We start from the raw sequence: 18,796 nt of genomic DNA on the forward strand, positions 1-18,796 counted from the left end.
CATTTATTATACATAAATATTCATTAGTTATTATAAATATCCAAATTGGCCCAAAATTTATAATTATTAAAACTCATGCCCAAAACTTATAAATATTCAAAATGAAGCCAAAACTCGGCTTTTATAGATTTATAGATTCGTAATTAAGCTCTCATAACAAAATTCTTAATTAAGGATCATATATATGTGTTCAGATGAAATAACTCCCGTGCATGCAATTTAACAAATTTATTTTTTTAATTGGTAATAACTCTATGAAATGAACAGATATCTCACAGTATGAGATAGTATTTGTTACAATCAATACTGAATTACCTCAAGCACACATGGGCCATGGCTGTAAAATCACACATGCAAGCAATTAATTGTACAATTTAGTGAGAACTAAGACAATGGAAGTAGAGGAAATATGACCCTTGGCCATCTCTTGGTCCACTAATTTCCCATAAAGTTGGAATAACTTGTCTAAGATTCCATGTCCGAAGTGGTGAGCAATCATTGGTTCTTGTATGGATCTGATTGCCTTTGCCATTGCACTTCCATAGCTAATTGAATTGGAGGCTGCGGCATCTCTATCCATTTGGAACTTGTGAATCACCTCAATCTTGAAACCCCCTTGTTTCCTAACTTCATCTTCCAACTCTTCCATTGATGGTGCATAGAAGTTCACCTCATAAGATTCCAATCTCTCCACCTCAACTTCACCCTACACCATGATCATGAATATAAATTACAAATATTCATACATACACAACTTAGATCTTACAATGTGTTGACACAGTATCGAAGAGTTTGAGTTTGTATAATATATAAAGTTTGCATTTTATGTAATTAAATTACCTGGTCAACAAGGGTGGCTAGAGATTGGTAGAGAAGTTCCCATAACAAAGAAACGCCCCTATCCACATGACAAGGCCCCTCTCTCCCCAACAATATTAGCACCATTTTCCCACCATTCACAACCTCTTCACACCTTGATTTAAGGAACAATGAAAAGTCCTCTTGAAATTGCTTGTAATATGCTTCACACACTCCATTTTCGCTCCTTGTAGATATATAAATACTCTTTCTATTCATCGACATATTTTGCTCATCATAAATTCCTAAAGGAACCTGAATTCAACCATATAATCAATGTGACACTCTGATCATTAGCAACGTACACCATTCCAGTGGATTAAAATAGAGAATAAATCGCTATAAAAATCATGAAATTTGGTTCGAATTCTGGTCAATTCCGCAACTTTCCGAACTAATCAATTCCTATTATAACCTTGACATTTTCTCAATTGTCCTATTGATTTAGATTTAAGGAAAAACGAGCCAAAATACTTTTAGTCTAATTTTATTCTTTTTCGTACTAAAATCAATCATTTTTGCGAGAGATATATATCATGAATTTCGGCTTTCAAATCATACATAGTTTTTCTCAAAATCTAAATCAAAATTATAATAAAATTATCTATTTTTGAAATTGACTATGACCAAACTTCGTGTTTTTTTTTTTTTTTTTTTTTCCTCTCCCGGCAATTTGTCCTAAAATAAAAAGTGAACAACTAACCCTGGAGAGCCAGTGGAGACTATATGAGGAATAGACCATATGCAAGCAGTTGTCGGGGAAGATCCTGCCGTAGAACGTGCCGGGAAAGCCGGCGACATAAACCGGGCGGCAGCCGTCTTCCTTCCCGACGTTGAGCTCCCGGTAGAATTCCGGCAAGGCCTTAAAAATTGCATTGAAGTCGTTAGTGGGCAGATCGTTGAGGTAGATGCGAAACTCCGGCGCCGCCTCCCCGATTTTCCGACAGGTTCCCTCGACGGCGGCGACGATATCCTTAACGTGTGACAGAGTATTGGGCCCTGAAGAGCAGCCCATATCTGCAATCCTCATGCTCTTTGGCCTTGTTTCCATTATCAATTTCTCTATGCTTTCTAGGGTTATGTGCTTCACCATTTCAGCTCCCTTTTTCTGCTTAATCAAATAATCACAACTTAATTTTTGATCAATATGTGTGAATTGTAATTCCAAAAACCATAAGAATAAAAAAAGTCATAGAAAGAAAATGACCTGCAATGCAGAATTTTTGGGATAGCTGGTTTCGTCGAGGCCACCCTTCATGTGGAAAGCCTTTTCAAGATCCATGGTGAAAAATTGAGCGGTTTTTGAATGATGAGAAGAATTTATAGGAAATATTTAAGTGTACGAAGCATAAACGAGCTGATGTTGTTGATGATGTGATATATGAGTTGGGTTTTATAGTTGGAGGAAAGCATAAACGAGCTGACGTTGTCTAAGATTCCATGTCCAAAGTTTATGTCACTACAAAAAAAAGCTGCGTTTACCAAGCACCGTAGTGCTCGGAATATTCCCAAAGTGCTAGGAAAAATGGCGTTTTCCGAGCAAAAATGGTGCTAGCCATTTGCTTCCTCGGAATTATTTCTGAGCAATTTTTCGAGCAGGGCCCAGTTTTTCCGAGCACTTTCGGGGTGCTACGAAAAATTGGTCAACTCTTGAACCGCGAAACTGTAACCGTTGGTTACGGTTCTGAACCGGAAACATGAGATTTAAATAGAACCGAAACCGTCATTCTTGGTCGGTTTAGGTTTCGAACTTTTGGAACTGAAACCGTGCCAGAACCGCTGATTCCTGATGGTTTCAAATTGGAACTGCAAAAAACCACCGGATAACCGTATTAAAAGAAAATACTTTTCAAAACTAGAAAGTTCATACTTTTTAAGAACGGACTAAAAAAATTTTACGGAGAAGGGAGTATTATTCTTCTTTAATATAATTAAATTTTGTTTGAAAATCTACAATGAATTCAATTTCATTCATAAACGAAAACAGTTCTTTAATATAAGTAAATTTTCTTATCAGGGAATCAGCGGTTCTGACAATAACATTTTTTATACTACTTATTAGTATTATCTATCTATTTCATTATATGATTTGTGGCCGCACTATTTACGATGAGAGAACGACCAGTGGTTGAATTTGATTTAGATTAGTTGATCAATATAAGTATAATTAATGTCTAATGATGCTCTAATTAATTAATGTTGATGAGTTGTTTCCCAGCTGCCATTGTATTATAAATTTTCAAGTAGATGGCAGAGTCCCTATTTGAAAACATGCTTTATGAGAGAGATTGTCGGGCATAAATTATGCCTAATAATTCTTAATTTATAAATTATTACTAGTAAATAATTTTGATATAGGACTATTGGTCATTAATATCACGTATTATAAGATTTTCTCATAAACATAGAATTTGATTGTAAAAAATTCAAACTATATAAACTTTATTTGCATTTGAAATTTCCAACAAAATAAATCATACGTGATAGTTACTGATTCTAAAGTATTTTAATTACTACTTATTGACAAGCTCAAATGACTAGTAGTTTAGTGTGGTCTATATACATGGCTCGTATGTGCTCATTTTGCATTGATTCATTTTTCTTATCATTTACCTTGAATTTTAGTGTGGTCTATAGATGTCAACACCATTTCTCACGACAATCACTATGCGCCGACTAAAAATTATCCCACACATGACTTAAACACCCTATAATTTTAACAGCTATTTGGGCCTCCGGCAATGAAATCTTGGCTTCGTGTCACTGAGGGGCAGCATGGCTTTTGAACCTTCTAAAATTTGAGCGTGACATCATCTTTTTCAATTATTGGCTTGCATGAATTAACAATTTTATTTATAAAACTAACAAAACCCAAAAAATCACTCATGCAATAATGCATACATATACTCATTGATTATGGCTTTTGGCCGAATCTTTTCGTCTTTTTCAATAAATAATAAGTGCATTATATATCAGGGAATTTGTCTCAATATAGACATGATAGTTATGTAACATCAAAATTTTTTGGACTACTATACTTGCAAGAAAAATATTTGCATTATGATTCATTTAAAATTATGGAATAGGATTGTCATTCTTAAATAAATGCCCCAACCCTAAAGGAAATGAATCTGTCGCAGGTTAATGTCGTGACTCGTGTACAAAAAGATATTTTAATGCCATTTTCAAGAAAACCATGTGCATGACACCAGTAGGAATCATGGGAACAGATAACATTATTCTATTTGACTGATTTCCTATTGTTTTTATCTAAGAGCATCCCTAAACCTTAACGCAGTCAGGCCAGATCGCACTTGGGTTCCGGCCCCCGGCCTGCGCATTGCAGAAGGGCGAGACACGGCCCGGCCCCGCATTGGATGGTCCCGGGCCTGAGCCGCGTCACAGTCCAGCCCAGCGTTGGAGGGGGTTCGGGCCGGACACGGGCCACAATTTTAATTTTTTTTTAATTTGAAATTTTTCTATAAATTCCACGCCGTTTTATTCTACTTCATTTCTCACCCTCTCAAACTACATCACTCGCAAATATATCTGTAAAAAATACCTCCTCGACGTGATGATCAAGAGCAATCGAAGCTCAAATTGTCAGAATGTTTGAGGAGGCGATGCCCGCATCCAAGAGGAAATCAACAACGACCAAGCTGTTGTTCAACTGTGGAACGAACAACACGTCCGCGTACCACGGACTCAGATGTATATCCACTGAGACCGTGAACAAGCTCATTTGCGGCTTTTCACAGATTATTTATGTAGAGATCCTCGTTGGAGTGATAAGATATTCCGTCATCGGTTCCGGATGTGGAAGCCTTTATTCTTGTGCATCGTCAACGTAGTTGTAGCACGTGACTCGTTTTTCATGCAAACCACCGATACTATTCACTGGCAAAGTATATCGAATTTGCAGAAATGCACATCTGCCATACGTCAACTCGCTTACGGAACTACTGCAGATATGTTCGATGAGTATCTCCATGTAATCGAGCAAACTGGACGAGAGTGCCTAGCTAAATTCTTAGGCAGTCATCGAAGCATTTAAGAAAGCCAACGACCAACGACACCTAGAGGTTGGTGAACATGCACGAGCGGGTCCGTGGCTTCCCCGGGATGCTGGGCAGCATCGACTGTATGCACTAGCAGTGGAAGAATTGTCCAACAGCTTGGAGATGACAATACAATAGGTCGTGTTGGAGGCCGTTGTCGACCAACGATTGTGGATCTGGCATGCCTACGTTGGTGTCGCTGTGTCGAACAACGACCTCAATGTGTTGAACGAGTCTCCATTGTTTAACAATTGTGAGTCGGGCGTCGAACATAGAGTTCACGACCAACCATCACTGGTACAGTATGGGGTACTATTTGGCAGATGGGATCTACCCTCGATGGCCCGTGTTCGTGAAGACTATCACATATCCGACAATGCCGAAGAGGTCCTTGTTCGCCCAAAAGCAAGAGGCGGCTCAAAAAGATGTGGAGCGTGCATTCGGAGTCCTCCAAGCACAGTGGAGTATAGTGAAGGGAGCGGCATGTGGATGGCACCGTCCACTAATCGCTGACATCATGTATGCATGTATCATAATGCATAACATGATCGTTGAGGACGGGAAAGAAAATGTCACAGCATAGAGCGAGATGCAAGCTCCAGCACCGCCAGTAACCACGTTGTCACCTACCCACCCGTGCAGGGTGTTCCTCCCGACATGCGCAATGTCATGACTCGTTCAGCTGCGATGCACGAAGAAGAAGCATACACTCGCCTCCAAGCAGATCTAATTGAATAAATTTGGACACGCACCAACGTTTTCCAGCATTGATGTTATGTTTTAATGTATTTTTTTTTATTTTAAAGTTCTATGTTGTAGTTTTCAATTTCCGAATGAAGAACGAATTTTCCTTGTTTTATTTGTTCAACGTTTTGTTTTCACGCGTAAAATAAGTTGTAAATTGTGAATAGTGCAATTTAATAGTTGTGACCTGGATGGGGGGCCTGCAGGGTTAGATGAGTTGTGGTTTGGCATAGAAACTTAGGGAAATAATGACGTGGAGGAGACTTGGGGCCTGAATCCGGGCCAAGGTCGTGGATGCTCTAATTAAATTTGAAAATAATGAAATTGATCTTTATAAATCACCCTTTTGAATATTAGCAATTTTAATAACGAACTTCCCATTTATTTTAAATTTATTCTCGCCCCCTTTTTTTTTTGCAAAAGTTTAATTAGTTGTAAAATGAAACCCTTCTTTAGCGTTTGATCACATATTTTTTTTAAAAAAAACATATTAAACGCAGTTGAACACATGAACTGCATATTCTGGTTATATTCTTGCACGAAATATTAAAAGCTAATAAATAATTAATTTTAGGTTTAAGTGTGTTAACATCTGATAATGGGTGGCTAATCATCAATTAGAAAAATAAAATTATAACAGAAAAAGTCGTTTATGCCAAAATTAACAGATTGAAAAAGGTTCATCATCGTTATTTTAATAACCATTTCGAAAGAAAAGATTCCACATGTACTCCCTCTCCGTCCCGCAATAAGAGTCCTATTTAGTTATGTTACGAGTTTTAAGAAATGTAAAAAAAAAGTGAGTTAAATAAGTTAGTGGAATATGAGTCTCACTTATATGTATTAGTTTTATAATAAAATATGAGTGAAATAAATTGGATGGAATGTGAGGTCTGCTTACTATTTACGATAAAAGTGAAATAAGACTCTTAGGCAATGTTTGGTTGACGGGATTGTTTGGTTGACAGGATTGTATATGGGAAAGTAATTTGAATGCTTAAATTTTAAAATCCTTAAGCTAGTTTCATGAAAGTGAAGATGGCCCTAAATTCACTTTCATGTCAGCTATACCTTAAACTAATAATCACATCTTCAACTTGCCTGAGCAAATGCAGTGCGAAGGGATGACCTAATGTAAGTGTCAATCCTGCTAAGAGTCACATCAACTTCATTTTCCTTCTTCGCCGGTACTCATTTGAGATATCCTCAACCAATATTTTAGCAGCCACTACCCCAATGGACACGATAGCTTGCATGGTATTAATATTCGCACTGTCAAATGTTTCGTGATAAGCCAAGAGTCTTTTCTCGGCCCAACCTAACATGGCCGTCAAAGCAGAACTCAACATCTTAGCATAAACTGGATCTTTGGTCATTTTGGCATCTTTGGAGACATCAGCAAGTTGACTGTCGGCAGCACATAATAGATCATTTTCGACTTGCCCGGTTGCAACATATCGATTGAACAACACCCACGTAAAGCATAAATTGTGCAGCATTTGATTCAGTCCAAGGACTCCCCATGTTTTCTTTATGAGCTCCATGAGCTCATCAATTTCCTCTATAAAGGATGTCTCCTCATTGAGATCAAAACATGCTTCCAGAAGCATTTCATAAAGGCGGAGATTCAACGGGAAGCCATCTGCCCAGTGACTGGATTCAAGTGGGGCACCATCAGACATCCTGTTTGCCAGCCCAATTACTGTAGTACGCAAAACTTGCATAGACTCGTTGTTTCTCCCAGTTTCTATTGGCCTACCCAAGGCTGCCTGAATTATCTGGCGCAGTAGTTGAGCAGCAGTATTACCCCTTTCAAGTGGAAAGTGAGGGTGCAGCAGAAGACCAGCCTCCAGCATTCTAAGGTTTCTCTTCTGCCATGCTTCGTATTCATCTTGATCAGTAAAATCCGAGGCTTTGAATTGCTGTAATAGCTCCAGAGGAAGTATCATTGACTCATTTCTTCTCCCAACCTACACGATAAGGGGAACTTAATTACTTCTCCACACAGATCACATGGAACCAATCAAAGTATATTTTTCACAAGATTGTCAGTAGAAGCTAAAAATATTCTTTTCTGATTCCAGATATCAGCCTAACTTCTAGGTGACACTAAACATCATGAACTTCAGCAGGTTCGATTCAGCATTAGATATCGTTTTAAGACATCAGTAAAGATTAGGTCGAAAGTCAGCATCACAATAGTGTAAAAAATGAAGATAAATGTCACCGTTAGAAAGCAAAACGAGAATCTTTAATCGGTAGTTAACAATAGGTTACAATAATCCAACTAGTAGATACCAAAAAACACAAATTAAACATCTTCTGGCTGCTGCTGCATGATCAAATGCAGGCGGTAAGGCTACTTCACTGATTACTTCAAACCTAATAAAGTTTTCAAAACCAAGGTCTAGCTTATGCTTTGAAACACAGTTGGAACCTCATTTATAGCAAAAATCCAGCCTCTCTTAATCAAAACAAAATCAAATAAACATCCATAGTTATAAACCATAAATTGGTAAAAATATTGGCAACACTAACTCAAAGATGAAAATAATTTCCACTTCCATTTACCAAATCGCACAAATCCAATTTTTAAGATGCATTAACTATCAAATTTTGGCTACTGCACACCGTAGATCAAGAGCTCAATCTATTGGAAAATGCCAAAAATTAGAAACGAAATTACAATTGAAGTCTAGATACTAAAACTGAATCTCGTTTCCAATTCCAGAACTGAGAAAACAAGTGTTCCTAACCTGCGAAGCAGAAATCCTCAACAAACCCCTACGAATCCTCGAATCAGCGGCCTCAGAAATCCTCATCTGAATCCTCATCAGCTCTCCAATCGTCACCGGCTTCTTCACCTTCCCTCCTGAGCCCAAATTGCCCGAATCGGGGCTCTGCATCGAGCTGGTGGATCTCATCCCCAGCGCCTTCTTCATTTTCGACGCCGCCGCCGACGTCAAAGACCTCTGCAGATTGGAATTCGAGCCGCCATTGGAGCTGCTGCTGTTGGGGGAATTAGCGTGGCCGTTGGTGGCAATGTAGGTGAGTGGTTTGGAGGAGGAGGAGCGGTTGGCGGAGACGAAGATCTCGTAGGCGGTGGCGCGGAGGTCGGAATCGGAAGAGAGTGGGGGTTAGGTCGCCGAATGGGAAGGGGAGAGGGGTTAGGGCGGCGGAATTGGGGGGAGGGGTAAAGCGGGAGGTGGCGGAAGAAGGAGATGATAGAGGAGGAGGAGGAGGAGGAAGAGAAGGAGTCTCTCTTGGAGTGGCCGAGGGTTCGGTCTCTGAAGAGAGACGCCATTGTCGCTCTGTGCAGAGAGAGAGAGAGAGAGGGGTGAGTCAGTGATAGTAAAAGAGAAGAAGATAAAATAAATTAAAAAAAAATTTGTTTAATAGATTAAAAAAAATAATAATAAAAGAGCGAAGAGCAACTAATAAAATTGGGTAATTACACCTTACGTTGCAAATTAGTACATTCCGTCTAAAAATTACTAACACTATTATTTTTTTTTATTTTTCATCCTTTCGACTTTAAAATTAGCTATAAATATTAGTCGAAAGTTAAATGTAAATTCATTATTTAATAAAATGCCCACATGACAATGCATAAGGTATTATTTAGAGAAATAATATCATATTATTTAGGGCATAATTTTGGAGAAAAATAAGAAAAAGTAATAGTATTAGTAATTTTAGATGAAATGTACTAATTCGTAAACTAATCAAACTATTTGTATAATATTTGTTAACTTAAAATATTTTGTACTCAATTGAAACATTGGTGAAACATTTTATACGTAAATTGTAATTACCCCAATAATAAGTGAGATTTGGAATTTTGTTGTTGAAAAAAGAAAAATAACTCAAGGGCACAGAAAATAATTACATAAATAGTGGGATATTTTTGATAAATGGTCAAACCATGAAACACCAATTACTAAATGAAAATAGTCCATGGATTATGGGGTTATCTCATAAATGGTTATTGGACTTTAAAAATATCACTAGCAGTTCCTGGACTAACAGTTAATATAAAAAACTGCCCTTTTGCATTGTTTCGAGACGAAAATGCTCTTTTAAGGGATTTTGGGGGGTTTGGACAGTTTGGTCTTTTTACATTTTTAACCTTTTAAATCTGATATTATTTCAGTTACGTACTAAATTTGATATTATTTCAAAATTATCGTTCTTCTTCCCTTTTGTCATCTTTCACTTTGTTTCTTTATTTCAATATTAGATTTAATTTTACAAAATTAAATTCTAAATTTCAGTTTTTAAATATCAATAAATTTTTTAATTATAAAAATTATTAAATAACAAAAATTAATAGCATAATCAATATTTGATAATGTCTAATATTTAATCAATAAGATATGACAACGCCTTAGTTTTAACCAATATTTAATAGCTTTAATCATAAATAGATCATATAACACGATTTATTCTGAAATAAATATACATCTAATGTAAGACTAATATAATTTTCGTATATTAATTTGAAAACAATCAAAATTACTAGAAAATTTCAACAAAAATATTCCTATATAAAATTATTAGTCAACTTCATAATATTCTATCTCACAAGCAATTATAACACAACCGAACGGAGGCTAAATAGAATAGCTCTTATTTTTCCATCATGATTAATATTATTTTTTTGTACTTCTTCAATTTAGCTGAATATTATATTAAATAACAAAATTTAATAGTTTTAATCAATATTTATAGTGTCCATGAATTAATAGTTTTAATTAAAAAAATTTATTGATATTTAAAAATCAAAATTTAAAATTTAATTTTATAAATTAAATCTAATATTGAAATAGAGAAACAAAGTGAAGGATGACAAAAGGGAAGAAGAATGATAATTTTGAAATAATATCAGATTTAGTACATAACTGAAATAATATCAGATTTAAAATGTTAAAAGTGTAAAAAAACCAAATTTTCCAAACTCCCCAAAACCCCTCAAAAGGGCATTTTCGTCTTAAAACAATGCAAAAGGGCCATTTTTTATATTAACCCTTAGTTCAGGAACTGCTGGTGATATTTTCAAAATCCAAGAACTATTTATAAGATAACCCCATAGTTCAAGGACCATTTTTATAGTTCACTCTAAAAAATTATATCATGTTATATATGCTGCATATAATAATGCTAGGTTGGCTTTCTTGATTTCAAAAATAAAAGTGCAATAACAAATATTGTAGGTGACGATTGAAACAAAATCAATACTCATGTTATAGGAATTGACTAGGTATATAACTAGTTCTAGTAGTATTTTATGTTTTATTTATTTTGATTTTTATATTAAATGTTTAGGTATAAATATAAATCAAATTTTTTGATTTTATTTTTCCAAAACTTATTGAAGTATTTTTTATTAATGATGTTTTCGTATTATCTATACATTTTAAAGTGTGATTGTTATGTTTTTATATGAAATTTAAAAAATTTTCTAATCAACATTTTTTCTAATAAAGTGTTACTACTATATACTTCTTCGGCCCCCTTATAAGCGACTCAAGTGTGATTGTTATGTTTTTAACTCAAAATCCAATGTTTGGTGATTGATGTCACAAAAATATTTAAATTTGGAATTAGTGAATTACAGTTCCAAAAATCTCAATTTCACAATTTGAATTTCAAATTTTAAATCAAATAATTGGAAATATAAAGAGTGAACTACAAAAATAGTCCATGGACTATGCGTTTATCTCGCCAGTGAATCCTGGACTTTAAAAATATCCCCAGACAACCCTAGACTAAGCGTTTATCTCGAAAATGGTCCTTTTTCATTGTTTCGTGATGAAAATACCCCTTTAGGGGGTTTTTGGGGGTTTGGGCAATTTGGTCTTTTTACATTTTAAATATGATATTATTTCAGTTATGTACTAAATCTGATATTATTTCAAAATTATCTTTTTCTTCCATTTTGCCATCCTTCACTTTGTTTCTTTATTTCAATATTATATTTAATTTTATAAAATTAAATTTAAAATTTCGATTCTTAAATATCAATAAAAAATTTTAATTATTAAAATTACTATTAAATAACAGATTAATAGTTTTAATCAATATTTGATAGCGTCTAATATTTAATCAATAAGGTACGACGACACATTAGTTTTAATCATAAATAGATCACTAACACGATTTATTCCGAATAAATATGCATCTAATGTAAGACTAATATAATTTTCGTTTATTAATTTGAAAGCAATCAAAATTAACTAGAAAATTTCAACAAAAATTCTCCTATATCAAATTTTTAGTAGTATCAAATTTTTAGTCAACTTCATAATATTTTTAGTCAAATTCTCTTATACATTAGATGCATATTTATTTCAGAATAAATCGTGTTATATGATCTATTTATGATTAAAACGATTAATTATTGATTAAAACTAAGGCAGCGTTGTACCTTATTGATTAAATATTGATTAAAACTATTAATTTGTTATTTAATAGTAATTTTAATATTTAAAATAATCAATTGATATTTAATAATCAAAATTTAAAAATTAATTTTATAAAAGTAAATTTAATATTGAAATAAGTGAAGAATGACTAAAGGAAAGAAGAATGATAATTTTGAAATAATATCATATTTAGTACACCACAAAAATAATATTAGATTTAAAATATAAAAAGACCAAATTGCCCAAACCTCCCAAAACCCCCCAAAAGGGTATTTTTGTCACGAAACAGTGAAAAATGACCATTTTCGAGATAAACGCTTAGTTTAGGGTTGTCTGAGGATATTTTTAAAGTCCAGGGTTCATTGGCGAGATAAATGCATAGTCCATGGACTATTTTTGTAGTTCACTCAAATATAAATAGTATAAGTTAGACACGTTCATTGCATATATCCATAATACACACATTACTCACACATACTCCCTCTGTTCCATAATATTAGAGCCATTTTGTCATTTTAGTACGTTCAAAAGCAGAGGAGTTATTTTTCTTTACAATAAAAGTCAACACAATTATTCTCACTTCTTTACTCTCTCTTACTTCATCTCTACCTTTTTCATTTGCTACTTAAATATTCTTCTTTTACTTAGCTCACTTAACACAATTTTTCTTAATCTTCGTGCCAAAAAAAAATGCATCCACTATTATAGAACGGAGGGAATACGTAAGAAACACGAATTGCATACATTACACACACTGGACATAAAATTAAAGACACCACACTATGCACAAAATACACATACTATTCACAAAAGTATGCACAAAATTTACACACTTGGCAAACACATGCACAAAATACTCACACTACACACACTACATATTAATGCACTCAAAATACTCACTGTACTCGTGTTTGAATCTTTATTATCGGGTCAACCTGACACGAGTGTTATTAGGTTTTGAGTCTTCAAACTCAAAAGAATCCTTCATTGCATATACGCGCGCATTTGCATCTTCAAACTCAAAAGAATCCCTCACTATATATACACCGCATTTGCATCCGTTAATTAGACGGTTACCATTTCAAGATAATTATCATCATCACTCTCCAAGAAAACAAGAATGGGTGCCACCTCTTCAACAAGAATTCATGCTGCCTCCACTTCAAGAAAGAGAGATAGGAGTGAAGATCGGCCACCCTCTTCTCCAAAAAGGGTAAAACTCTTTGGAATTGTTGTTGATTCTGAGCCGACTGTTCTTTTCGAGAAGAAGCTCACGGACACCGATGTCGCCAGCGGGCGGCTTCATATCCCACAATCAAATGCGAAGAAACTAGAAGAGTATCTGACGGAGGAGGAGCGTGGGTTGGCAAAACACGGGGGCGTCCGGATCGTGATGAACGTGGATGACAAAGAGGTAGGAGCTGAACTTCACATCACTCACAGAATTTTTCTTACTAATGGGTGGGTAAAAGTCGCGAAACACCACAAGTTGAAAGTCCACGATGTCATCGAAATATCTGGGTTTCATATAAACAAGACTCTTTACTTTTCCCTCGTTAAGAAGTGATTCTGGTTAGTTTGTTTCTGGAACAATTTCTATCTTTTTGGATGTCAGTTTCTTAATTGAATGCAGCTTCGTTCTTGAATTTCTTGATCCATGCCATCTGTTATATTAATTTCTTGATGTAATTGAAATAGCAAACCATTGTTTAATTCAATATTAAGAAACGATTTCATCATTTTAGGGTTTTAAAAAACATATTGGGGTTAATTAATTGTAAGTTTGGTTCGATTGGTCTTGGTCATATTGAAATTTGGTACTAGTACTAGTATTACGAGTAGTGATAAATTAACAAAGGCTGTATATATACAAATTGTCATTCTCTATTACTTGCAATAAATAAGGAACTTACCTATTTTAATTGTACTTTAATTTTACATTATAACCCCTAAGGGATAGACTATAATATTTTCAACTGAATAACTATAAAAAAATATTGTACTTAATTTTTTTTCTAATAAAAATATTTTATTTTCAGAAATATAAACAAATATTTTAAATTTTATGCTTTTATTGTTTTAACAAAAAAATATGAAAAATGAGTTAGAAAAGAATAAAATAAAAAATAGATAAACTGATCGATAATTAAATTAATAATAATTAAATAAAATTTGATTTAAAAATGATATAATAATATACTACTTATTATATTACAAAATTAATTGAAGACGAGTTTTGCTAGTATATCATATTTTCCATGCTTTTCATTAATACTTGACCGTTTTTATTTATAAAACAATTCCTACAAACTTAATATAATTTTTCATAAATTCATTTAAATTATCATTGTATTTAAAAAACTTATTTGTATATTTTTAAATTTGGATCTCCTACTTACATTATATTTTATTTCATTTTCTTTAATTATTTTAATGTTTTGATTTGGTAAAATTTGAAGCTTATGATATCGAATATTTTTTGTATAGTCAATATATGGTCATTTGATGATTGATACTACTGTCAAAATTACATGAATTACATGAATGATGAAGATTTAATTATCTAGTATATGGAGTATATAATTTGAATACATAATTAATACACTGAAGAATGTGTCACCAGCATAGGTGGGAGCCAAGTGTGACAACCTTTATTATATACTACTATTCACTATATCAATTTATCTAATAGCCATACAATTAACGGATACGCATATGCCACATGTTGGGTGCCACAAGGTGGTACCATTGGATCATCCCTATTATAAATATTATTTAATACAATACGAAAATATTATAAAATTAATATTATAATATTTCTGAAATATTGAAATTATAGTGATTTACACCGAAATAAACTATCATCCACTTATGCACACAATTGAGGTAAATAAGTGGATTCCAAAATTACATTAATTGTATCGCATATCTCCGAAGGGGAGTGTTATTTTACTAACTCAATACTTAATTGCTAGCTACAATTAAATAATAGTCATTAGGTATTCAAATCAAGGGTCTAGATCATCAATCCCGGAATGTCAATACGATAAAAAAAAACGTCGATAAGGGTATTAAAGTCAATTTACAACAAATTAGTTGTAACTAACTTTTGAAAAATATCCAGAACTTTAAAACGCATATAAATTTCTCGATTTAAATTATTTTTCGCACAAACATATATCAAATTAAAGATATTTTCATAAGGATTCTAACGAGGTCTCACTTGCATATGTTTCAATGTCAAAATTTGAAAAAAAAATCAAAAATTTTCATAAATTTCGTTAACAGCTTTATATCAATACACGACACATAATATGTCAATACAATGCTTGTACAATGTCATGTCTTTGTGTAGCTGTATTTCACACACTGTATTGACACTGTGTTTCTAAACCCTAAATTTGATAGTTGCTATTATCTTTTTAATATTAAAAAATAAAAAAAATGAAATTACCCATGACAAATTGTAGGCCACAAGATTTCTAAAGTCCTATAATCTTAAATTAGTTGTAAATTAGTTGTAGTTAGCAATTGATCACTCCCTAGCTCGAAATTACATTTTCATAGCTAAAATGTTTATACCCCGTGAATATAAGATGCATTTTACTTATAGTAGTGTATCTCTTAACACATTTTTTTGTTATGTATTTATATTTCTTTCTACTTTTCGATTTTCTATCAAATTCATACCATCCAATTTCTCATATATATTCCAATCATCTTTGAGCAAAGTGCCATCCAAAGATTAATTTTAAAAAATAATTATAGGTACAAAGAGTAAATTACCATAAAATTATCGAACCTTATCCCAGTTATTCTCACTTCATCACACAATACAAAACACATATGAAAATTGTGCTTCGTCACACAATACAAAAACACAAATGAAAATTGTGAAAAAGAAATCAATTATAAAACCCGTGCCCGGTCAAAGTGTGACTCCTAATGGGAGACGGAGGGAGTATTATTTATTAATTATGATTCCAAATACAAAGATGTGAAATTTGGGGAGGAATAAACATAGAGAGAGTTGTCATAAAATGAAAAAATAACTCAACTATGTCTAAGAACCATAATGAAAAAACGACTCAACTATAACGTCACGGAGGGGGTATAAACTTAATGACTGAATATTATGAATCCTCATAGTTTTGAGTGAACGAAAACTTGGGGTATAAGTAACGATGTTGGAATAATAATAACTAGGTCGGTAAAGAAGACCACGACACTTAAAAAGGTATAAAGGATCTTTAATGTTTTTGGGGTAGATCAATAGCTTCTCAAAGAAATCCGTTGTGAACAAAAAGTCACCATTGTCAAAAATTCTGAGTGGATAGACAAGTCCATACATATCTATTCCGGTGAAGAAGTTATATATCCTTGTCCAAGAACTCTCATCTCCATAATTGTTCATCCACCAAATAACAACATCGAAACTCTCTAAAAGATCACAAAAGCATAGCTTACCCTCCAAAATACATAGTCGACAATCGCCATATTTTCCGCCACCATAATTGGGAAGCGAAAAACCGGTAAACAGCTCGGTGTCAAGGTCAAAGCAACGAACATATAGATATTTCTGGAAATCATATTCCAACCAATGAAGATTTCCGTTAAAAAATACAGCATAATCACGAGAGAGTCTAAGGTTTTCCAAACAACAAACGCGAAGATTTTTTTGAAAATCATTCCCAACCAAACCTTTCGATAATGCAGCATGATCACGAGGCACTATAATATTGCATGTTGATGTTGTGACGCTTCTCCACAATCCTTCCTCTTCTCCTAGAGTGTATACCCGATACGACCTAAATTGATCACCACATAAAATCTTATACTGTCCAGTTATTTTGCTGACTCCAAATCCGAAAAAGCAAGTACGTGCGGGCAGAGGAGGAAGCTTAACATATTCACGAGTCATCGGATTGCATATGAACAAAGTATTAGCGCATCCATTCCTCAACAAAAGCAAACCATTAGCTGAATCAATTACAACGGGATTGTGAGCATTATGAGGCAAGTCGAACCCAAAAAGTGGTATGCAAGGATCACCGCAGACCGCGTACCCCATGTCTCGATGAACGCAAACCAGGCATGGTTTCGGAGTATACGACGTGGCAAAGGTGCCCCCTTCTATGAGATTGCGCCATGATTTACAGACGCACTTGCATCTTATAATGTTTTTAATACGAAGTCTTCCAAGGATCTCTATCGTCATCTCTTGCGGTAGTTTTGTCAAAAAATCCATCTTCGATAGTCTTTCCCTTAAATCTTTCTCCATCAGTCTTTTGCTTCTTCTGAGTTCAGTCATCTTCATCAATAAAATATCAGACTGGATGAAAATTTCTTCAGATTTTATTTATAATGGTCAAATTAAGGTGTAAATCTTGTTGATAAATATGCGGTTAAAAATTATAATAAGATTTGAAACGATGGTACAACAAATAAATCTTATTAAACGTTGTAACTGTCCCTCAAAAATCTCTTCTCAGCCTGTTTACTTTTGCAAATCTATACCCATTATTTATTTATATACATTTTTAAAAAACAATTATTTTTTTTATATATATTTATAAAGAAATCCATGTGTGTACGTGTGACATTTAAAAAAGTAGCACCAATTGTTTTCTAAATTCACAAACAAAATGAAGTTATAAATTGAAAGTTCAAATTTGGAATTTTAAGTGAATGGAAGTATAAAATAGTAATAAAACAATGAAAATAATCATCAACCAAACCTAAATTGAGTTTTGGCCCAATGTAAATACTCTCTGGCATAGCATAATAATAGTCCAGTACGTGCATGACACAAGCACCAGCCACATTTCATAATTTGTTTAAAACTTATATAGATCCAATTTGCAATCAATTGCTCTATCTTTAATATAGTGGTTGGTAATTAGATCCAGATATACAGAAATATTTATTTGGTAAATGTGGTTTGAATATATATATCGTTTTCATTTTTTAAAGTTTTACGCAAATTAAATTTCTTCTACTAATCAGATAAAAAAATTTATTCTATTTCTTGATTTGTACAGATATGAAAAGTTATATCTATGTCTATCCATCGATTGATCGACTTATACATAATAATTACCAGCTAGAAATTAAAATTACAATAAAATTAGAGACTTAGTATTTTGTCACATTTTTATTGAGTAAATAAATAAGGGTTGCCCAGGCCCCAAATTAAATCAGGTGTTGAAGATTTTGCCTTTCTTCCCAGCTGCCAGTTTCAATTATTTTCTTTTACCATAAGAAAAAAAGTTACCAAGAAAATTAAACAAGAAGAAAAAAAAAAGCAACCATTTTTTCTCCAGTGCAATGCTCCACTCTCAATCATTCATCTCTACATTCACTATATTTTCCCCATTTAAAAAGGAAACCATACACACATATGGCAACATTTATCTATATCGATGGAGAGGGAATATTCGAGCCAGGGCAGATCCTCATTCGGAGAGAAATGCAGCGATTTGGCGAAGAAGCAGCGCGCCAAATTCTACATCCTCCGCCGCTGCATTGCCATCCTCGTCTGCTGGCGCGAGAAAAACGACGCCAAAGACGAGGACTGATGCCGAAGTTCACCGTCGGTAATTTCGTCAGATAATTAAACCCTTCCAAAACGGGTGATGGAAATTAATTTAAGTTATTAATTGGTGGAGATTGTTTTTGTGAGGATTAATAAATAGTGCTCTATTATTATTT

General features: G+C 33.7%; 2 protein-coding genes and 1 pseudogene across 3 annotated transcripts; 1 reads left to right on the forward strand and 2 right to left on the reverse strand.

Moving 5' to 3' along the window:
- Positions 1 to 218: 218 nt before the first annotated feature.
- On the reverse strand, positions 219 to 2,269 carry LOC125216090 (putative methyltransferase TCM_000336). The gene is made up of 4 exons (XM_048117710.2): positions 2,066 to 2,269; positions 1,562 to 1,966; positions 841 to 1,113; positions 219 to 706 (listed from the first exon to the last, which is right to left on the reverse strand). Exons 1-4 carry the CDS (start codon positions 2,138 to 2,140, stop codon positions 362 to 364), a joined length of 1,098 nt encoding a protein of 365 aa, XP_047973667.1. The 5' UTR covers positions 2,141 to 2,269; the 3' UTR covers positions 219 to 361.
- A 2,951-nt stretch (positions 2,270 to 5,220) lies between these two features.
- On the forward strand, positions 5,221 to 5,654 carry LOC148931138 (uncharacterized). The gene is made up of 2 exons (XM_089066733.1): positions 5,221 to 5,435; positions 5,495 to 5,654. Exons 1-2 carry the CDS (start codon positions 5,221 to 5,223, stop codon positions 5,652 to 5,654), a joined length of 375 nt encoding a protein of 124 aa, XP_088922859.1.
- A 922-nt stretch (positions 5,655 to 6,576) lies between these two features.
- LOC148931139 (protein unc-13 homolog) lies at positions 6,577 to 8,979 on the reverse strand (annotated as a pseudogene). Its single transcript, XR_016136667.1, has 2 exons — positions 8,417 to 8,979; positions 6,577 to 7,630 (listed from the first exon to the last, which is right to left on the reverse strand). The product of XR_016136667.1 is annotated as a protein unc-13 homolog (transcript).
- Between the last annotated feature and the right edge of the window lie 9,817 nt (positions 8,980 to 18,796).

Source organism: Salvia hispanica, chromosome 3 (genome assembly GCF_029641045.1).
Source record: "Salvia hispanica isolate PSC_SH4W2 chromosome 3, Shi_PSC_v1, whole genome shotgun sequence".
In the NCBI taxonomy this organism is placed as follows: domain Eukaryota; kingdom Viridiplantae; phylum Streptophyta; class Magnoliopsida; order Lamiales; family Lamiaceae; genus Salvia; species Salvia hispanica.

Bases quoted from the DNA above. Each gene is read 5' to 3' on its own strand.
- LOC125216090 (XM_048117710.2), bottom strand. From the start codon at position 2,140: ATGGATCTTGAAAAGGCTTTCCACATGAAGGGTGGCCTCGACGAAACC. The intron at 1,114-1,561 runs GTTAGTTGTTCA...GGTTGAATTCAG, and splicing joins GTCTCCACTGGCTCTCCAGG to GTTCCTTTAGGAATTTATGA. The intron at 707-840 runs GTAATTTAATTA...ATCATGGTGTAG, and splicing joins TAGCCACCCTTGTTGACCAG to GGTGAAGTTGAGGTGGAGAG.
- LOC148931138 (XM_089066733.1), top strand. From the start codon at position 5,221: ATGGGGTACTATTTGGCAGATGGGATCTACCCTCGATGGCCCGTGTTC. The intron at 5,436-5,494 runs GTATGCATGTAT...AAAATGTCACAG, and splicing joins CCACTAATCGCTGACATCAT to CATAGAGCGAGATGCAAGCT.